The sequence below is a fragment of the Panthera pardus genome, unplaced genomic scaffold (genome assembly GCF_024362965.1).
Source record: "Panthera pardus isolate Hobbes unplaced genomic scaffold, ASM2436296v1 HiC_scaffold_21, whole genome shotgun sequence".
Classification (NCBI taxonomy): Eukaryota; Metazoa; Chordata; class Mammalia; order Carnivora; family Felidae; genus Panthera; species Panthera pardus.
Window position 1 is genome coordinate 44,671,049 of NW_026526777.1, and position 20,683 is coordinate 44,691,731.

The 20,683-nt window shown below is 43.2% G+C and overlaps 1 protein-coding gene across 3 annotated transcripts in view; it reads left to right on the plus strand.

The window, feature by feature from the left end:
• The window catches only part of RGL1 (ral guanine nucleotide dissociation stimulator like 1), a 256,412-nt gene that overhangs the window by 211,200 nt on the left and 24,529 nt on the right, over window positions 1-20,683 (plus strand). For all 3 annotated transcript variants that reach the window (XM_019427176.2, XM_053909181.1, XM_019427170.2), the window contains 7 exons: window positions 1,369-1,493; window positions 2,899-3,114; window positions 6,869-6,972; window positions 10,413-10,497; window positions 15,606-15,695; window positions 18,071-18,157; window positions 19,731-19,763. In XM_019427176.2, coding sequence (XP_019282721.1) covers window positions 1,369-1,493; window positions 2,899-3,114; window positions 6,869-6,972; window positions 10,413-10,497; window positions 15,606-15,695; window positions 18,071-18,157; window positions 19,731-19,763 — 740 coding nt within the window. The remainder of the gene's footprint in view (window positions 1-1,368; window positions 1,494-2,898; window positions 3,115-6,868; window positions 6,973-10,412; window positions 10,498-15,605; window positions 15,696-18,070; window positions 18,158-19,730; window positions 19,764-20,683) is intronic.

Consider the following 20,683-nt stretch of genomic DNA (forward strand, 5'->3'; position numbering starts at 1 on the left):
GGAGAGTACCAGAGTTTTGTGGAGGCAGAGTGGTGAAATCATAGGGTTTTAGGTTTTGCTTTTTTTTTTTTTTTTTTTTAAAGCTCATGCCTGTTTGTGTTCCAGCCTTTGGAGGCAGGCATGGATCCCCTCCTACTTCTAACCCAGCCCCATTCACATGAGTCCTTTCGGCTCCAGGGGGAGGAGTCCATCCTTAAATCGCATACCTCTCAGCAGAGTCATCAAATACTCCTGTGGTACTGTGACAGGGGGAGTGATGTGGGGTCCACTCTCAGCACCCCTCTCCCCTGGAAAACTAAGGAAAGGCCATCTCAACTTGATCCGAGATGCATAAAAGTCTTATTCTACAAAGGAAAAGAGAAAAAAGCTTAAAATGTAAACATTCTGGGGGAGTAGTAATGCACTGATTTAAATTTCTGCTAACATAGAACTGAATGCAACTAGCTTTTTTTGTTTTTGTTTTTGTTTTGTTGAGAACAGATTTAACAGGAGAGCAAGGAGTGCGAAGGGGTGGAGGTGTGGGGGATGAGGTTGGAAAACAACCTAGGACAGGTTCTGGGGAGTGGGGGCTGGGGTTCAAATGAAACTTCATCCAATTCCACACTCTTTCAAAATGGAGTCTGGAGTTCTGATCCCATGTGCTGAGTCCTTCAGCTTCTGATTTGGGATCCAAGTAGTTATTATAGTGATTTCCACACCCCCTCACTTCTTCAGTCTATGCTCTGTGTAATTTACTAATTGATAATCTTATCCAAAATAAAGCTCAGGTGAATTTAGTTTCAGGTTCTTCTGCTTCATACATAACTTTAGGTGGAAGCTGAAAGTTGCTCCAAACATCTTGAGAATTCTAAGGACTTTCTTAGAATTCTGAGGATTTCATCAGCATTTCTGACACCATATGTCCCATTCTCCTACCTGATGCCTGGCCTGCTTTCATGCCCACTCCTTCCAGGCTTCTGGTTATAAATGGCCAGTGATTAAGAATTGCATAGTTGGGGCTTAAGAAGCAGTTTGATTGGTCCTTAAGCTGAGCAGAAGGTATGAGGGAGCCAAGATGAGGGAAACCCCCAGAATGTAGCCCAACTTTGCTTCTCTAGACTTTCCTTGACCTGGCTGTGTCCCTGGCCTAGCTATCAGTGGTTTAACAAAGGGGTAACTTGAGGCCTCTGAACTTAATAAAGAATCTAAGAACAGATTAAGAAGACCTCCATTTCACTCAGATTAATTGTGCTTACTATTTTCTCCCTGTGGGTTTTCCGAAGGATTAGCCCTCTTCTTTCTCAATGAAAGAAGTTCAGTTTGACTCTACTAACAAGGTCATAAATAGTGGCACCAGGTGACTGACTTTTTTTTTCCATCTGTGAACAGATGGGTTTCCCAACACCATCTTCTTCAGCCTGGACGAGGAAGAGGAACCGGAAGGTGGAGGGCCTGCAGAATTCACGTGCTTCCCAGAAGACCTTGTGGCAGAGCAGCTGACCTACATGGACGCCGTAGGTCTTCTCTTTGTGCTTCCGATGTGCTGCTACTTAAAATGTGGGGAGTGACAGTACTGGTGGGCTGGGGAGGGCAGTGGGGTAATGTGATTTAAGTCTTTTCGAATCCCCAGGAGAGGCTCTGCCTGTAAATGCGGAGTGAAGATGGGACTTGAATCAATCATCTGAATAATTCAGGCTTAAGCTCTTCTTGCAAAGCCGGGTGAAGGTGCTTTTTACTTGGCACTCGATACATGGAAGTAAGAATTCTAACTCTCAGGAAACAAAATCTGTCCTGTTCCGTGGGTATTCTCTCCCTCTAGACTCATAAATATTTCAAGATCTGAACTGTTTATTTGGAGGATTGTGAAGCGGTCAAAGTATAAATTAGGATAAAATAAGTTCACTGAATCCAAATGTGACTGTATCTGGCAGTTCATTTCCATGTGTGTCTCCTGTACTTTCCCGAAGTTTGTTAGCCGTACATATTTGATCTCATCAGTCACATGTCCTAGCTCAGTGTCAGCTGGTAAATAGACTATTATAAATTATCGTGACGGTTTAAACTCTTGTACACTTACTACTTTGAAGAAAGCAGCAAATAAAGTGACAGAGTTTCCATCTAGTGAGCATGCAAATAAAGTATCAGAAGCAAATCAGATAGTCTACGTAAAGTAAATCCCTGTGTTCTCTCTTTTATATAAACCCTTACGTGTCTTGCCTTGAATTGCCCTACAGGTGAGAATCCCGTTTAGTTGACTAATTTGGCTTTGTTTTTGTTCCACGGTTGATAGCGTAAAAGAAAGACCGGAAACTTCATTGGTTATGACTTTTAGGCAAAGGCCTGGAAACCAGGCTTTATGTTCCTCTGTCTTTATTTTACTGTGTGACGTTGGATAGTTTTTCCTTCTATATGCTTACTTTCTTTATTTAAAACATCATGTGAAATAGTGACATTGATGACAGCATCGCATGCACTGTACTTTGGATCACTTGTCAGGTGGTCACTGGGCATCCCTATGCATTATACACAATTCACGATCGTGAGCGCCTAGAACGTACCGTGTATATGATTTTGAGCTCAAAACCACCTCGACCACTTTTTTTTGATTAGTAGTATAGATTTTTACCTATCCTTCAAGATAGGAAAGTCAAAATGTTGTCGGTCCCTTGAATTTTCTTTTGGCCGTTGTGTTCTGTTTGTTCAGTCGAGCAGATTGAGAAAGAACATGTGGGCTTTTCTGACCAGTTAACATATTAATTATTTACTTTTGTCCATTGAAATAGACACCACGAGGCAAGTCAAGTAGAAAAGGGTTATTTGTCCATTTACAAAATACCAATTCACAGATGACCCAGACTATGTGCTTTCCCATATGAAATGTCTGTGTTGTCCTTAAACTCAGCTTCTCTTCTGTTCTAGCAACTATTCAAGAAAGTAGTGCCTCACCACTGCCTGGGCTGCATTTGGTCTCAGAGGGATAAGAAGGAAAACAAACATTTGGCTCCTACCATCCGTGCCACCATCTCTCAGTTTAACACCCTCACCAAATGTGTTGTCAGCACCATCCTGGGGGGCAGAGAACTGAAAACTCAACAGAGAGCCAAAGTCATCGAGAAGTGGATTAACATTGCTCATGTAATTATCTTTTTAAAAATATTCTTTGTATTTAGTAGATACTGGAGACGATTCCTTCTCTCCGTTTAAATGGGTCTATCCATTTGGCTGAAAGGCAATCAAACAACATATGTGAGGACCCCCCGGGTTTTTGTTGCTGTTATTCTTCTTCCAAAGTAAGAAAAAATGGTCTTTCTTAAATAGGAGCTTATTTTTCCTCTTTATTTTTTTAAAATTTTTAAAATATTTATTTATTTTTGAGAGGCAGCGTGCGGGGAGGGGGAGGGGCAGAGAGAGAGGAGACGCAGAATCTGAAGCAGGCTCCTATGCGGGGCTCGAACCCACGAACCGTGAGATCATGACCTGAGCCGAAGCCGGACACTTAACCCACTAAGCCACCCAGGTGCTCCTACTTTTCCTCTTTATAGAAAATCGGTCCCTTGCTCACTTCTTTCAGCTCATGGGCCTGCACACTGCTGCATCTCTAGGGTGACATATGCCTGCTTTTCCCCTTATAGTCACCAACTGAGTGTCAGTTCTGCCCCGTGTTCAGTAAATACAACCTGGTGGTCTAAGTGCCAAACTGACTACTCTTCACCGCAGAATGATGACCTACCTAGGCACCCTTCCAGCACCCGGAAACATTATGTCTTCTGCAGACTTGAAGAGCCAGTACCTTCTCAGAATCCTGAATCTCTTTCCTGAAGGACTGAGGTGCCCAGATTTCACATTCATCTGGGGCTTTTCTGAAGACCTTCTATCTGAAGGTAGAAGGGCAGAGTTTATTCCTAGGTCTGAATTACATTCTGCTGAGTGTCAGTCTGGGCTCTGGGTCAGCTGCTTACATACTGCATGACCTTCGCTGATCAGTATCTTCACGACTGTGGAAACGTGAACAGTATTCAGTCAGTTGGTCACCAGACATCTCATGCGCTCCTAAATGCACATAAGCTACAAGATTATGTAATTTGGGGACATTGTGAGGATAGGCACAATTAATGTAATCTTACAGGAGCCTGTAGTCACACAAGGAAGCCAAGATACTCTGAGATATACTGGGATGATCTCAGCTGAGGCAGAAGAGGAGCGGGGCCCTCCGAGATAAGCTGCAGTGGTGGAGGAGGGAGAAACCACTTCTGGGGGGATTGAGGAGGGCTTCATGGATAGGATGACTTTTGGACTTAGCTTTAATACTAGATAGAATTTTTGGTATTTGAAGATTGAGTTAGATTTTTTTTTCCTAGACAGAAGAAATTACATCAGCAAAAGCTATGTAATTAACAACAACTTTGAAAAATAATTATTATGTAAATATCTTATTAGTCCATGTTCTGGGTTATGTGAGTCAACCCTCGACCAAAACCCATTTTGCTTTCTATCCTAATATACTTTTTTCATTAAGCTCTCCTGTTTAGGGCATAATGCTTACATTTTCACACCCACACACTCTCTCTCTCTCTCTCTTTGTATTTTACATTCTCTTTGTTGTCTTTGATCAAAGAGCAGGGCCATAATTGTGCTAGAGGATTTGCCTTATTTTGAATTTTTAGGTGCTCGATTACCACAGACTTTTTAGTATATGAAAAAAGTAAGAGAACAGTGTCTTACAACTTAGATTTCTCCTATTCTGAATTGAGCTAATTTCTCAAGAGCTATAAAAAGAATTTCTGATAGAGTGGAATAAAGCATGGAATTTCTGCCTTCTCAGAATGAGAAGAAAATATTTTTGTTTTGGCCATAAATGCCATATCTTTTAATCCATTCAACTACTTAGAAAGTCTATAGCAAGAATATAGCATCTGTGTGTATGACAGTGTGGCTCAAACAATGACTTTTGGTCCAAATTAAATATAAATTGTGCACATATGTGTTAATAAGAAATGCAAGTTGAACAATTTGAGGTATATTCCAAATCCCATAGCACATATTTAAAAGCCAGGGGTCTTTGTTCTTGGTGGTGTAGTTTCCTAATATTGAGCACGTTGTGTCCCTTGAAATTGTGTGGAGTAATTTAATAAAATAATGAAACTCATAGGTGGTTTCCTGCCAAGATTTATTTTACTTTTCTTGCATTAATCATACTCAGTTTCTATCGAGAGGATATTTGAAAAAACGATAATAATTTTACACACAGAAAATATTTGTGACCTGATGCGATTATATTTTCTTGGGCTGGCCTTGCTGCTGTGTTTTCTTTTTACTTTTGCACCACGTCTCCTGGAAGATACCTCCCTTTCTAGAAACGGGGCCAAATGTCTTTTGTACTCCTTTAAAACCCTTAGCTTAAGCCTCTTTCTGAATAATGTGTTCCATATGTTTATTACAATTTGCATGAAATATCTGTGCCTGAGTTCCTTTATTTATTGCAAGTTTCTTGATTTTTGGAGCATGACTTTTGGATTCTGAACCTTTGTTGAACCATGCTCTCATGGGTTTGGGTTTCCAGACTGACTGTAATTCAGAGTGTGCTCTCTCTCTCTCTCTCTCTCTCTCTCTCTTTCTTTCTTTCTCTTTCTCTTTCTTTCTTTTCAAATAAGGGGAAGGCATTGAGACATTTAAAAAGAGTGGGCATGACTTTTGTAAAATACTTTGGCCTATACTCTAAGGAAATAATGTTTGGAGGTTTGTTTGTTGGGCATAGTTTTAAGTAGCCGGATTTTGACAAGCTAAGTTAGAGAATGCTGTTTTCCTTCCTATTCGGGATTAGCATTACTTCATGAATTGACCTTCTAAGCAATGTGCAGTTCTGCCCAACCATTTTGGAATTTCTTGCTTCAGATGTTCTGCACAAAGCCAACCCCGTGCCCACACGGTGTACTCAATTGTAAACAGTGGATAGACTACACTCCCAAATGCCTGCATATGAAACATCTCCTTTGACATAAGACATAATCCACTCTCCCCATGGTGCCAAGAATGGGACTCTCTCCCTCCCTCACTGTTTTGCTGTCCCCGCCATTCATGCTGCAGGACTTTGACTCCAGGGTCACTGGCTGCCGAGGCTATCCACTCCGTGCGGTAGCTTAAGTTTCAGGATCAGAGAGCCTTTCTCTTTACCCAGAAAATGACATCCAGACTATTTCCTGTCCTCCTTGATTTTGTTCTAAAATGCTGCCAAAATGGATTTCATTTTAAAAGCTCTGGCTTATTTTGGAAACAGCGAAGTACCAAGGTGTTTCTGAATGTTTATGACTGTGGCACAGGCCAATTTGAAACGAAATGCGTGTGTATAAAAATATTCCCTTTTGGCTAAGAGCATGAAAGCCAAAGTTCAACTTGTGGTGAATGTTTATTGCCAAGTTATATACACCTCTCTGGGCAAGGGTTGGTCATGAGATGTTCGATACCATCTGACCTCCCGGTGGCCGCTGCCCGGCTCACACTGTGGGTCTAAAGGATATAGTGACCTTTCATGTGTGTTTTTAGGGCATCTGTGTGCTTTCAGCAGAAGAAAGTTTGCTTTCCCTAGCATAGCCTTGCAGACTCACCTCCGTTCGTGTTTTTACGAGGAAAGCTGGAAACCATAAAACTATAACAACAACGCAAAAAATATATTAAAGGGAGAAAAACAAGCATACAGTGCCAAAACCTATAAAGTGTTTCGGTGACTGGGGTGGGAGTAAGGAGCTGCTTTTTGATGTTGAGTATTTATACAGCTGCCTATTTAGTGGTAAGAATTCATAGCAGCTGTGATACCTCTAAAACAGGAAACCACCAACTCGCAGTATTATTGATATTTAAAATGCCTTTTATGTTTTAATCACCCTCCATACAGGAATGTAGAATCCTGAAGAATTTTTCTTCCTTGAGGGCCATCATTTCGGCACTGCAGTCCAATTCCATCTATAGGTTAAAAAAGACCTGGGCCGTCGTCCCAAAGTAAGTTCCCAAGTGTCCACTCTGCTTTCTTTGGCTGGGGTGACTTAGTCACTGTGTAAATGGTATGGGTCCTTGCCTTCAAAGCCCATATTCTGTAACTAGAGAAACGTATTTGAAAGCCTCTGTGTGTCCCAGGCAGGGTGCACTTGACACATAAACATTAATGAGTTTTTAGGCAGAGAAGTCAGACTCATCTGCGAAGTGCACCAACATCAAGAGTATTGGCTTTGGGATGATTTGAAGGATGTGCTTGTCATCTAGAGTCTGAGGGGGAAGGGTGTGGAGTGATGAAGTTACAGCAGTGCGGCCATTCCTTCTGGTTATTTCTCAGCCATGCTCCAAAGCCCTAAGCTGTTCCAAGATGTGAGGGAGCATGTGTGTAGATAGGACGCTAGCTCTTGCTGTTTAGCAAGAATCTAATTGCTTAACTTCTGTTTCAGCATGTTAAACGCTATCTTTTTTGTTTTTTGTTTTTAATTTTTTTTAACGTTTGTTTATTTTTGAGACAGGGAGAGACAGCATGAACAGGGGAGGGTCAGAGAGAGAGGGATACACAGAATCTGAAACAGGCTCCAGGCTCTGAGCTGTCAGCACAGAGCCTGACGCGGGGCTCGAACTCACGGACCGCGAGATCATGACCTGAGCCGAAGTCGGACGCTTAACCGACTGAGCCACCCAGGCGCCCCGAGTTAAACGCTATCTTAGTGATATTAAAAATCCCTAAATGTTCCTGCCTAGGGACCTGACTAACATTATTAACTGGCCACGTTTTATATTGTTTTTCTTCATATTTCTTGGTGTAACCTTTGGGACAATGAACGATATAATGTCCTTATTGTTTCGCCATCTTCATTCCCCTATTTCCAGAGCTTCCCCTGGAGACCAGAGAACTTTTTGCAAAGGAGGGAAAGGTGAAGGAGGAGGCAGCTCCGGTTCCCTATCCACACAGCTTTAGAAGCTGGGGAATATGTCATGGCTACAAACGAGGCCAATTACATTCAACAGGTCTACCTAGGTTTGAACTAATCAAGAAGGAAGGCATATCAGGAAAGAATGTGTAAACTGTTTACAGTCTATACTGTATGTAGTATGGTCGGTTGCAGCCAAGAGAGGGGCCAGCTGGCTTCCCAGGCAGGCCTGCCCCTGTGGAATTGGTGGGTTTGGTGCTTAAGAGTGGAAAGTCTAGGTACTCGGTTTCATGAGTTCACTCAGAGCTGATTAAGCCCTAAGGGACTGACACTATCCAAACTTGCAAGAAACCCAGATAGGTAAACCAGAATTTCATAAATTTTTGCTGAAAAATGAGTGCTTACCAGTGGGCTCATATTCTCAGTCAGAGGAGAGTCTACTTGGGGGAAGTCAAATTACTTATGAAATAAATCTTTGATGAGCCAGCAGAAAAAATTGAAGTGGGTGGTTGTAATGCCTGGTTCAGAGCCGTAGAAGCCACAGCCACTTGGAGACTCCAGAGCTCCTTCTCTGTTTATAATACTGTTATCTACCAGAAGAAAACCTGGCAGATAGGCTTTTCAAAGTCCAATGCAATGTTTTTGATTACCACTTATTTCTTGGCTCTTTCTCTTCTTCATTACTTTGATTAGTCAAGCTGACTCTGTAGGTGAAAGATTAGTTAATTGGTTTTCCTTTGCATATAAATCTTATGAAAGATATGGGCATTATAAAGTCATTAGATGACAGGCGTTCGTAAAATACAATGGGAAAATCAGATGCATGCAGAGTCCTCATGTTCAATAGCCCCAGAGCCCTCTCCTTGCCCTCATCACCGTTCCCTTACTGTGGTGTCAAACACAAAACCAGAGGGACAGTCAGGTGCTAAAATACCACCTGTGCCTGGTTGCAGTCTTCTGTGATTGCAGTGAAAGGTGATCCTATCTTTCTTTGGTAGTTGATAAATAGCACGCTGTGGAAAGTCACTTAGCCAAAAGTTCCTGCACAGCAAATTTGAGGCTAAAACACAAGTAAAAAAGTTAGTGGAGCTGGAGCTTAATCTCTTGGTTACCATATGAGAAGGTTCATTCTTTCAGTTGGCCTTGTAAACTATTTCACCACAAAACAAACCTCAAAGCCACATTCTGGCTTGGTTGGGTGGGTGTCTGGTTTGTTTCTTGGTTGGTTCATGTTTTAGTGGGGATGCTACAGTAGTGTCACAGTTTCTAGAGAAGACACTTTCATACCAGCTTTCCATGTTTTTCATTGCTAAATTCAAGGGACAGGGTTAAGATACCTTATTTGGTTATCACTTTCCCTATAATCCTTTATGCTAATAACTTTCAGTGGACAGAAAAGATGTCTGTTTATTTCTGTTTATGTAGGCCCACATGTAATTAAGTTCTTAATTATTTTTTCCAAAATGTAAATAGCTTTACTGGTTTTCTTTATTATAACAGTGATATTACACTCATTGTAAAACAAATAAGTTAATGGTGGCTTTCTCATGATAATGAAATGCTACATATAGAGTGATATTGCCCCGTTAATTCTTTGCCTTCAGAGCCCTCCACTTACTAACCCTGGAGGGGTGCAGAGTAAAGCATGAGGCCCGTGGACATGTAGTAGACTGGCAGAGGCAGAGTAGACACTTTGCATATGTGATCCTGCTGACTTCACAGCAGTCTTTCAGAGGGATTCCTAGAATTTTCAGTGTATAGGTAAGAAAGTGGAAGCCTAAGCAAGTTAAGCGAATTGCCCACAATCACTTGGGGAGTGAGTGGCAGAGCGGGGATTTGAACCCACTCCCCTGACCACAGCCTGTTCTGCTTCCATCTGTTATGACTCTGAGATGAGAGCACCAGGCTGTGATTCGGGAAATTTAGTCTCAACACTTAGCAATGGCAACGTGGACAAGTCCCTGACCTTGGCCAACATGATTTCTCAGGTCCTGCGGGGCTCTGTGTGTATTCTGAGACAAAATTTTTTTAAAAAATTGTTTTTTAAGTTTATTTATTTATTTTGAAAGGAGAGAGAATTGGAGGCAGAGAATCCCAAGCAGGCTCGGTGCTGTCAGCACAGAGTACAGTGCGGGGCTCGAGCTCACCAACCTTGAAATCATGACCTGAGCTGAAATCAAGAGCCAGATACTTAACTGACTGAGCCACCCAGGTGCCCGAGACTTTTTTTTTTAAGAACATGTCCCAGTGGAACAACTTGATACCCCAATTTAACGATCTTTTTTTATGATTATAATGTACATGGTTAGAAAAATCCGTTTCTTCACATAGGTGACCATGTCTACCTTAAAAAAAAAAAAAAAACACCCTGCATGAACAAAGCCATTGGCTTCATCTGCGCTCACATCCCTCACTGATCCTGAGATCAGTGTGATCCCTCTGGAGCCATAGGTAACTGAGAGCAGCAGGGCCCAAGGTGTGGGACTTTCACTGACTCTTTATTTGTGAATATTTTCTTAACCCCTCTCACAGGGACCGGATGCTGATGTTTGAAGAGCTTTCAGATATCTTCTCTGACCATAATAACCATTTGACCAGCCGGGAACTCCTAATGAAGGTGGGTCTCTAGGTGGAAGTGCTGGGTCACATTGTCTCCAGCTCTGGAATCCCTTCAAGGCGGGAGTGGCTTGAGGGCTCCTTACATTCCTACAGTCCCAGGAGAAAGCCTGAAGGGACTAGAAGGCAGAAATTTTGTGGGTTTTTTTGGTGCCCAATCTAAGGAGCTTGGGGCTGAGAAAACTGAAAGTCCAGTCCTTGGCTTCCCGGTTACACAACCAGATTGTGAAACTTGTCCTCCAGTGTGTATCTATTCGAGCTGCTCTGCAGATAGGTGGGTGAGAGGCCCTGGAGTATCCCTTCTCAGCAAAACATCTTCTAGAATGACAGAGACCAAGCCTGCAATTCCACATCCTTTATCTGGACTAAATTGCACAGTCTGTCAGCAGTATTTATTGAACGCCAAGTGAGTGCTGACTTCTGAACTACAGGCAGATAAAAGTGTAGCTTGGTTTATTTTATTTCTCCAGACATTTGTTGAGTGTCCAATATTCATAAAACATTGGAGCAGCCTCTAGGAATATGAAGGTGACCAACACAGACCCTGTTTTCAAGAATTCATCCTCTGGGTGGTGGATGTTGGCACTAAACAAGAACAGTCAGGTAAAGGTACAAATAACAGGTTGTGAAGGATCATCAGAAGGGAACATAGGCCAGATCCTATCTTCACAGCCTTTCTAGAAATTTACTGTGGATAAAAATCTACAGTAGATTGTATCATCCTTGTTTTGCAGATAGCCAAGACTCAGAGAGGTAAATAATACCTCTTAAATCACACACCTGGTAGGTGGTGGAGCTAGAATGTGAACCCTGCCTAGTGAGACTCTAAAACCTGTGTTTTTATCACTTAGCCATAAAATTGTAAATTCCTACCACTTAGGAGTAGGGGATAGGGTAGATCAGAGAAAACTTCACAGAGAAGATAAATTAGTCATTGAACAACTGTTAACTGAACATTCATTATATACTAGGCATCACATTGAAGGCAGTCTCTGATCTTAAAGAGATTACAGTCTCGTGGTGGAGGCAGAGAAGTAGACAATTATAAAATCGTATAACATGCATTACCATAGGGGGAAGCTGTGAACTGGGCGATTAGAGGATATGATCCTTGTCCTTGGTCTCTTTTTCTGTAAATTGGAGACAATAAGAGTATTTAGTCCACTGACATCATAGAATTGTTTTTGAAGATTCACTAAGAGAAAATATTTGAAAGCACTATGCAAATGTGTTTTTAGTATTTGGCATGCTCTGTGCACAATATGAAGCCAAAGTATGCCTAACAAATGAACGCGAATGAAGTACGTGCTACACGTGCAAGCTTAGAGCAGACACGTGGAGTAGGGATGCAAGTCTAGCGGAGGTGGGGTTGCTGAGAAGAGGCATCCAGTTGATGACTGTTAACATTAGTCATTCCTATAAGGGCGTCTGTTAGACTGTTGTCCTTCTAAGTGCTACTCCTCCTTCAGGTCTCACTGTGGACTCTGCTGGGTACTCAGACTGTCTCCCTGCCAGTCTGAAAGCCTCTTGCAGGCAGGGACTGGGTTTGTTTTTTCACTGTTACATCCCTAATGCCTAACACAGCGACTGGCACGCCGCAAGTGTTCAGAAACTACATTCACCTGCATGAATTGGTGGGCCTTATGAGTCACATGACTTTAAGAACCCGCCCACTCTTAGCCCTTCTTGGAGTAGGTGATATGAGCAAGGCAGTTTCTGCTGATGCTGACTCTGGATTTGGCCTACCTGATTAACTGCACACTAAACAGTGCTTGCTGAGATCGTGTTACTCCCTGCTTCACATCCCCCTGGATTTGCAGACTTTAGATGGAAACTCATCTGGCTGGAAGGAGAAGGCTTAGTGGTCTCCCTGTCAGTAATACACAGCTAGACTAACTGGAGCCACATATTCAAATCCCAATAGCTCTGAGTCATCCTTCCAATGTAGATAAATTGAACGCCGTGCAGCTGATTGCCTAGTGGCAGTCTTCTGGCTGAAACCTTAGAAGCAAAGCTATGTGTAGACATTAAAGGTCCTGTAAACTTTCTTAAATGTAGAACTTTACCCTAGTGCTCTTAGTTAAATTTCTTATACATGGCTCAGATCCCAAGGAAATGAAAAACTTGGCTATGAATTCATGTGGTCTGTGCATTATCATTAACGATAGTGTAATGTTCTGGCCAGGCCATATGTGTATGTAGGTCCTTTTCCAGTCACCTTTGTTGATCATTCTTCATATGAAGTCTATAATTCTGAGTGTTAATTCTCAGCACAGTTGTTAAAAAAAATGAAATCAAGGTACTTGGGTTCTCAAAAGAACCACTGAGAAAAACTGCTGGCCTCTGTTTCTAATATGATTTACAGTTGGGTAATCTTAGTCTTAAAGACCTGTCTTCTCTTCTGCTTCTGGGTGGACGTCATGGTCCACCTCTGTGCTGTTATGGCTGAGGTATCATAATAATTAGCAAAAAGCTAAGGTTTTCATTGTAATTGTTGGAAAAAGTGTTTTTATTTTTCTCAAAGGTTATCTTTTTTTTAAAGTTTATTTATTTATTTTAAGAGAGAGAGTGTGAATAGGGAAGAGGCGGCAGGGGGGGGGGGGGAGAGAGAATCCCAAGCAGGCTCTGCACTGTCAGCACAGAGCCCGATGTGTGGCTCTATGCGGGGTTTGAACTCATGAACCGTGAGATCATGACCTGAGCCGAAATCAAGAGTCGGATGCTTAATTGACTGAGTCACCCAGGCACCCCTCAAAAATTACCTTAAACCTGTTACCACCTTATGATTTATGGAACTTTGATAACTCTGAGCAGATAAATTGTAGAGTCCGTGAATTTTAAAGCAGTAGGAAAGCAGAATGCCACCAAATCATCCTGGATCTTGGGAATCTTGGTGAGAACTCTCCCTGGTTGAACTGATATAAACAACCACGAGAAAGGCCTAGGAATTTGGCTGTGGTAGAGATGGATATGTAGTGAAGTTCCAAAACATACTGAAGTCAGGGTTGGAGCAGCGGCTGTTAGGACTGGGAAGGCCCTTTCAGGTAGTTACCATTAATTTCTGGGCTACCACGTAAGCAATACTGATTGAGAAGAATCCAGTGCCTGTGGAACAGCCTGGTAGAAGAGACCCCTCTGAGGCCCGGGAACAGGATGGCTGAGGGCAGCCGATCTCTGTCAAAGATAGAGGTAGAGAGAAGGTGGGACTCAGGTGAGAAATTTTCACTGGAGAGGGAGGGGAAGGGGAAAGAGAGAGAGGTGGAGGAGGACAGATACCAAACAGAGAGGGAGGGAATGTAAGAAGGAAGAAGGAGGTTGATGGAGAAAGAAAGAGAGATCTGGAATTCATCCCAACATGGGCAGTCATTAAGGGTAACATTTCCAAAGACATGAATGTAGTGCAAAACAAGAAGGTGACTTTGGCAGAACGAAGAGGCACTAAGAGCCTGAGCATGGCCGGCAGAGGAGCCTAAGGAGCCAGAGTGAGGCCATCAGCAAACCTGTGAAAAGTTCCAGGGAGTTTCAAGGGATTGGTGGTGTAAGAGCTGCGGAGCGAAGGATTTGGGGCAAAGAAGGAGAAAACTGACACCGTTTGAGGTGCAAGTGTAGGTGTTCAATTGGCGCCTCATCTGGGAGAGCTGGCACCAGTCGGTCTCTTGAGTTACCCAGCCGGGAGTGGAATCTCACTGTCGAGAAACGCGAGGTCATGAAATGAGCAAGCCTGTCCTGAGCGCTCTTCCCTTCTCTCTGCTATTCTGTGGCTCTCAGGAGCCTTTTAACCTGTCAGAAATCCTTCTTAAGAGTTTTAGATATATCTTCAATAATTTCTGCACACAATTGACAAACTGGAAGGGAACCAGAGGGACTCACACAGGAAAGGGACACTTACCTTCAAGTCAGACAGAAATGATTTCTCACTCCAAGCAAATTCTTCAGAAGACAGGAGGGCTCACTCATCACCACCTAGCATGGGAAATGGCACATTTTAGGCCGCTTTCATTCATTCCCCAGGATAAAACTCTTAAGTAGGAGTTCGTTAAATGATACCGCTCCTCATTATTATTTGTCATAGGGAGAATTGCAATAGATCATGAGTCACTGCAGGTTCTGGACCCAGGTTAAGGCAGGTGAATGATAGAGGCCATTGGTGCCTCGCTGACATCGGAGAGGCCAAGTCACTGCAAAAGATGCTTTTGCAGCATGTGGCAGGGAAAGGTCACATGCTGTGGTGATATTATAAACCCCAGGAAGACTGACCGAGGAAAAGCTACTGTAGAGCTTATACCCAACTGAATTGTGAAATTTGCCCCCCATTCATACAGTTCCTGGAAAATGAGAACTTAACAAGACCTTGAAACCACAAAACCAAAACACTGTGTTCAGTCAGCAAACTGGAGTTTAGTCACTATTGTGGAAGAGTTTGTTGTAACAACAGACAGGAGGAGAGAAAGGGTAGCTGTCCGTCCTCAGGTGCCAGGAGGAAGGATTGACTTGTAAGAGTTCCAAACCTGAGGAGCAACTTGCGAGGATGGATTGGCCGAGAAAAATGGGGGGAAAAATGTGTGAAGGTCTGGCTTTCATAGGTTAGTGCCGCACCATGATACTGGACTTCCTCAGAAAACTTCCGGTACAAAAGTTTCCTTTAGCTAAGAAATACCACAGAAATCATCCCTTTTCTTTCACAGAATGCTGGCACATGTATTTCAGGCCCAGATCAAGAAATCACAAAATGTACTGAGGAAGCGATCTTCATTTCCAGGACATGTGATTACTCTGAGTGAAATTCAGGATATGTAAAAATTGTCTCCCGTTTGGGAATTGCCTGCCTTCTATTGACCATTGATGTTATCCCCGAAATCAGGGTTCTTCTTACAAAGCAGGGGGAACACAGGATAATCGGAGGCCAGCAGACCTTACTGCAATTAGACCACTTGCAACAAGCCAGCCAAACATTTCTATAAATTCAGCCCAGAGCCTGCTGGAGGCCTCTTCATTTTGTGTGGCACTGGGTGGCTGTGCAGAGGTTCTGTACCGGAAGCTAGAGGCCCCTGTGTTTCTTCCTAGTGGCCTTCTCCATCACTCTCCTCTGTGTGTGCTTCTGTGTCGTAGGAAGGAACCTCAAAATTTGCAAACCTGGACAGCAGTGTGAAAGAAAACCAGAAGCGGACTCAGAGGAGGCTTCAGCTCCAGAAGGACATGGTACGTATGGCCCCCGGTCTTCCCCGAGGGTCCATCAGAAGGCAGCCCTATGTGGGCGGTGGGGCTCCTTCCTGGCACCCCGTCTACAGGATGCCCCTGCTTTCAAGAATGGTCTCCAACCTCTCAGCAACCCTGGGAGGTCTGTAGCAGAGACATTGTCACTCCCGCTCCCATGTGACCCAGTGGCAAATAAACACTGAGAGTCACAAATCTGAGCGTTCTCTGGAGCGTTTGTTCTTCTAGAGGTAAGGCAGAGTCTGCCGCGGGTAGGCTCCCTTCCCTCTTGCTGGCTTCCTCCATCCACTTCTGCCCTTGGAAGCTGCTGCTACCTTGGCCTTGAGACCTCCTGGGCTTCAGTTCCCCAACAGGAATGCCTGCTCTAGTCAACTTTGGACACACGGTGACCCAGGACGTGGGTGCTGAGGAAAGTGTCTGCTCCCAGGAGGACTTGGTCCACACACTGGCAGATCTTTTCGTTTGTTCGAAACCCTCTCCATTTTCCACTTTCCATACTAATCCCAAGGACTAACCAGACCTTTTTTTCCCCTAGTTTTTCAGTACTGAAAGGAGTACCATACCTTCCTCCTTAAGACTGAGAGATAGTTACCATCTTTAGCCTTATTTTAAAAACTCTTCTTTTAGCATGGAAGGGGGAAAACCAGAGAGAGGAGATGAAAGACTGACAACCTTTCTCCTCTTCGGAAGGTTGGACATAAATCAGAAACGTTGAGTTTGAATGATAGGACTCTTCTGTAACATAAAGCCGGTAAAACATTTCACAGCGTTTCAGACTTTTTTTTGGTTGTCCAAAGATAAGTTAAAAATAGCTATTAAAAAAATTATTTTAGTTCAGGCTGAGACCTTGTGCTCATAACAGGGAAGGACAAAACTGCCTCTGAGAATGAGTCCTCAAGGTGAACCTCTGCCGGAAGTTCTGGCCAAGAACTCCTACTTAGAGTTTTATCCTTCTGTGAACACTCTCGAACATACTTGTATGATCTCCTAGCCAGCCTCACATGGAGCAGCCTGGTCTTGCCCTGGCTGAGACATTGTTTTCTTTCAGAACTTCCATATGTGCCTGAATGATGTGAGGAGAAGGCGTCCATGCAAGCCCCTTTTTATTTTCTCTCCAGAATGGTTAGTGCCTCAGTGGCTTTAGGGAGAATTGACATGATATCAAAGGAAATTTGGTGACATCAATACTGTGTACACCTGCTGTCACAGTGATTCTACCTTCATTTCCAAGGGACAATTTTTTTTTAAGTGAACTTTTTATTATGGAGTTTACAGAAAAGTTCCAGAGAATGCATAGAGTTTCTGTGAAGCCCTCACTCCGTTTCCCCGATTGTTAACACCCTCTCTCGCTGTGGCACATCTGTCGACACTAAGGCACTAACACCTGCATGCTACTGTGAACTAAAATCCAGACTCTGTTCGGGCTTCACCACTTTTGCATTGGTATGCTCTTTCTGCTCCGGGAGCCTGGCCAGGGAACCACACCGCGTTTAGCGGTCCTGTCTCCCCAGTCTGCTCTGCTCTGTGATAGTTTCTCGTGACCTTGACAGTCTTAGGGAATACTGTCTTGTTATCCTTAGGATGGCCCACGGTAAGAGTGTGTCTGTGCTGTTTTCTAGTGAATATGCTGAGGTTATGGGTTTGGGCGAGGACTATCACAGAAGTAAAGTGCCATTCTCATCACATCCTATCAAGGAGTGTGTGACGTGTGGTGTCGTCGGTGATGTTCGCCTTAGTCACTTGGTTAAAGTAGTATTTTGCCAGATTTTCCACTTTGAAGTTATTATTTTTCCCTGTGCCACCTCTGTACTTTGGAAGTGAGCCACAAAGTCTAGCCCAAGAGATCATTTTAATAGTGACACTCCACCGTCTTGTGGCATCCAGTCTCCTTCAGTGTATGGCGTTCCACTCCTACCGATGGTGAGGCCATTCCAAACCACCAGGAGTATCCACACACTCTTAAAGAGAAAAGGCATCCCTTGAACAGCGTGCACACAATATGAATCCTTCCGTGAACACCCTCGAACGTACTTGTATGATCTCCTGGCTGTAAGGTTTGTTTTCATAACTTTGAAAGTTAGAGATTGGGTGATAGAATGCCTGTCTTTTTTAGAAGTTTTAAAAACTTCATTCACGGAGGTTAGCCCTAATGGCCCCAAGTCAGGTCTTGAATGGACTTTAACTTTTCTCCAGATGTTGTCAAAGCCCACCTGGCCATTCAGAGACTGCTGCTTTCATCTATGAACGGTCACTTGGCCCATTTGGCCAACAATAGGCTCATTCACTTCCGCACGGAGGCTGTTGAAACCCTTCAACTTTTCAGTCACGACAAAGACCATTTTGGTGTGCTTGTTCTTCAGGGTGTGATGCAGGGAACTGTGCCCTACCTGGGCACCTTCCTGACTGACCTCACCATGCTTGACACTGCTCTTCAGGACTACATTGAGGTGAGTCGTGTGCACCTGGTGACTCGGATACCCAAGAGAGAAATTCACTTAATTGGTGTCTGTTGAGGGCCTATTATGTATCTGGCACTGTGTTCAGTACCACGAAGAATACAAAGAAGAGTAAGTGGCCCACAGTTCAGTGCGAGCTCTACATCAAAGCGGGCAGTGACTGTGGAAGTAGTAAGATTTCCAACAGAAATGCAGTGAGAGAAGAAAGCAGGCCACCGTCAGTTCCACACGCGGGGGTGACAGCAAGGCCTCATGAAGGAGCGGGTGTGAGAAAGACCTTATGTTGAGTAGGACTTTGGCACATGGGCCTGAAGGGTGATCTGTCTTTATATTCCACTTGGTGGGGTAGGGAGGCAGTCAGATGCCCCGAGGCGCTCTGGTACTGTCTCCTGCATGCGTGCATGCATGCTCGCTCTCTCTCTCTCTCTCTCTCTCTCTCTCTTTCAGTGGGAAGAGAAGTGAAATTTAAGCCACTTGTTAGTAGCTGTAATAAAATACTAAGTGGAGAAGAAATTTGACATTTGAAATGAGATTTAAGGATTGCTCGTGTATCTGTTTACCTCCCCTCCCTGGTTATCTCATGAGATGAGCCTGCTTTCACTCCATCAGAATTAGCAGGCGGGGCAGTTGTTTTGCACAAACCTACTTCTGAGTTCCTTGTGCTGTTGTGGGCATGTGCATTCATTTTGCATTTCCTGAGCTCTATCTCTTCCCGTCCTCTGCCTCGGCTTATCTCAGGAAACACTCATTCGCATTGGGGAATTTTGGGGGAGTGACCAGTGATCTCGAAGTTAAATTCAGCCTACTGAGAACAGGAGCCGCAGGATGAAGAATTGAAACTTAAGTTTTTTGTGAGGCTGTGTAGAAAGGACTTCCCTTTTGATAAACCATTGACAATTTGGTTTCCAGTATGAGTCAATGACCGTCTGTTTTTGTTGCTTTGGGTCAAGAAATAAAGCGTAATGGAACATGTACTCAAGCTTTTGCCCTTACTGGCTCTACAAATATATTTGGATTCTGAATTGTAACTTCCTTATCATTACTACTTTAGCTCATTTCAGACTTTCTCTTTTTAATTTATATTACATGTGTGTGTGTGTGTGTATATATATATATATATATATATATATATATATATATATATATATATATATATTGAGAGAGAGAGAGTACATGTGTGGGCAGGGGAGAGGGGCAGAGAGAGAGAGAAAATTTTAAGCAGGCTCCACGCTCAGCATTTAACTGGATGTGGGGCTTGATCCCATGACCCTGGGATCATGACCTGATCCTAAATCAAGAGTCAGAAGCTCAGCCACTCAGGCATCCCAGTATCAGACATTTTATAAGAAGGCTGTCTGCCTATCCTGTCCTATTATAATTAAAAGAATGTTTTTCTTGAAGCAAATGCTGCTTCTCTTCCTACATAGGAGCTAAAATTGTAGTGTCGTTAATAATTGTGACTTTATTATCCCTGTGATATATTTTAATGAGACATGGGACAATGTAGGGCTGTGTTTCAAAGTAGCTTGGTTTGTCACTATTTTTTTAATTTAATTTCTTTCAGGGTGGGCTGATAAACTTTGAGAAAAGGAGAAGGGTAAGTAGAGGTCTTGGCTGTAGTTTTCCATTTTACTTCGTCTGGGCATAAAAAAAAAAAAGAAGAGGAGACTTAAGTTTTCAATTAGCATCTATCAAGCATTTATCATATACCATTGTGACTTGTGCCTTCCTATGTATTACTCCCCCAGAGTGCTGTGAAGTAGGTTTTATCTTCCTCAACTTGACCAAGGGTCTCCTGGTAGTGGACCCAGGACACAAGCCCTGTCCTGCTGCTCCAGAACCCACATTTCTTTCCTTACCACCCCCTGCCCCGCCCATCTCATTGTTTCTAATTAGCTTGGGCAACAACAGGTTCACCCTGTGAAGGAGAAGGGCCTTCATAAGAGTAAATGACATAGAAGAGTTAATAAAGATGATGAACTCTTGGTCTGAGGGAGGAAAGGAGAGGATCTTCACTGTTACATGCGGATGGTTATTCTTTTCCTTTCTTGTCAACACGAGAAGGGGGTGTTCAACGTCAACTTGAATGTTTCTGTGGATAGAATAGTGGATAGTTTTGCACTGCTCTGAAAAAGATAGAACAGAGCTTTGAAAATTTACTATGGTTTTAGAGTTAAAATAGTGTGTTTGAAGAGATATGTAAATGATTCAAAGGAGAATGAGCAAAATAATGCCTTCACCGCCCCCACCCCCGCCCAGCACTCCTTGTTCTTTACTCATTCATTCATTCATTCATTCATTCCACAAATATTGCTGGCATACTTTACTTAACATGAGTGGACCACTCTGATAGGTTTGGGGATTGCAGCAGAGAAAACCCGGAGCCCCCTGCCCTCATAAAGTTCACAATCCAGGAGGAAGGTAGACAGTAAGGAAGTTATAATACAGCAGGTAAGGGCTTGTGAGAAGTAGCGGGTATCACAGGAATATGTAGGAGGGGCATCTATCCCTAACTTG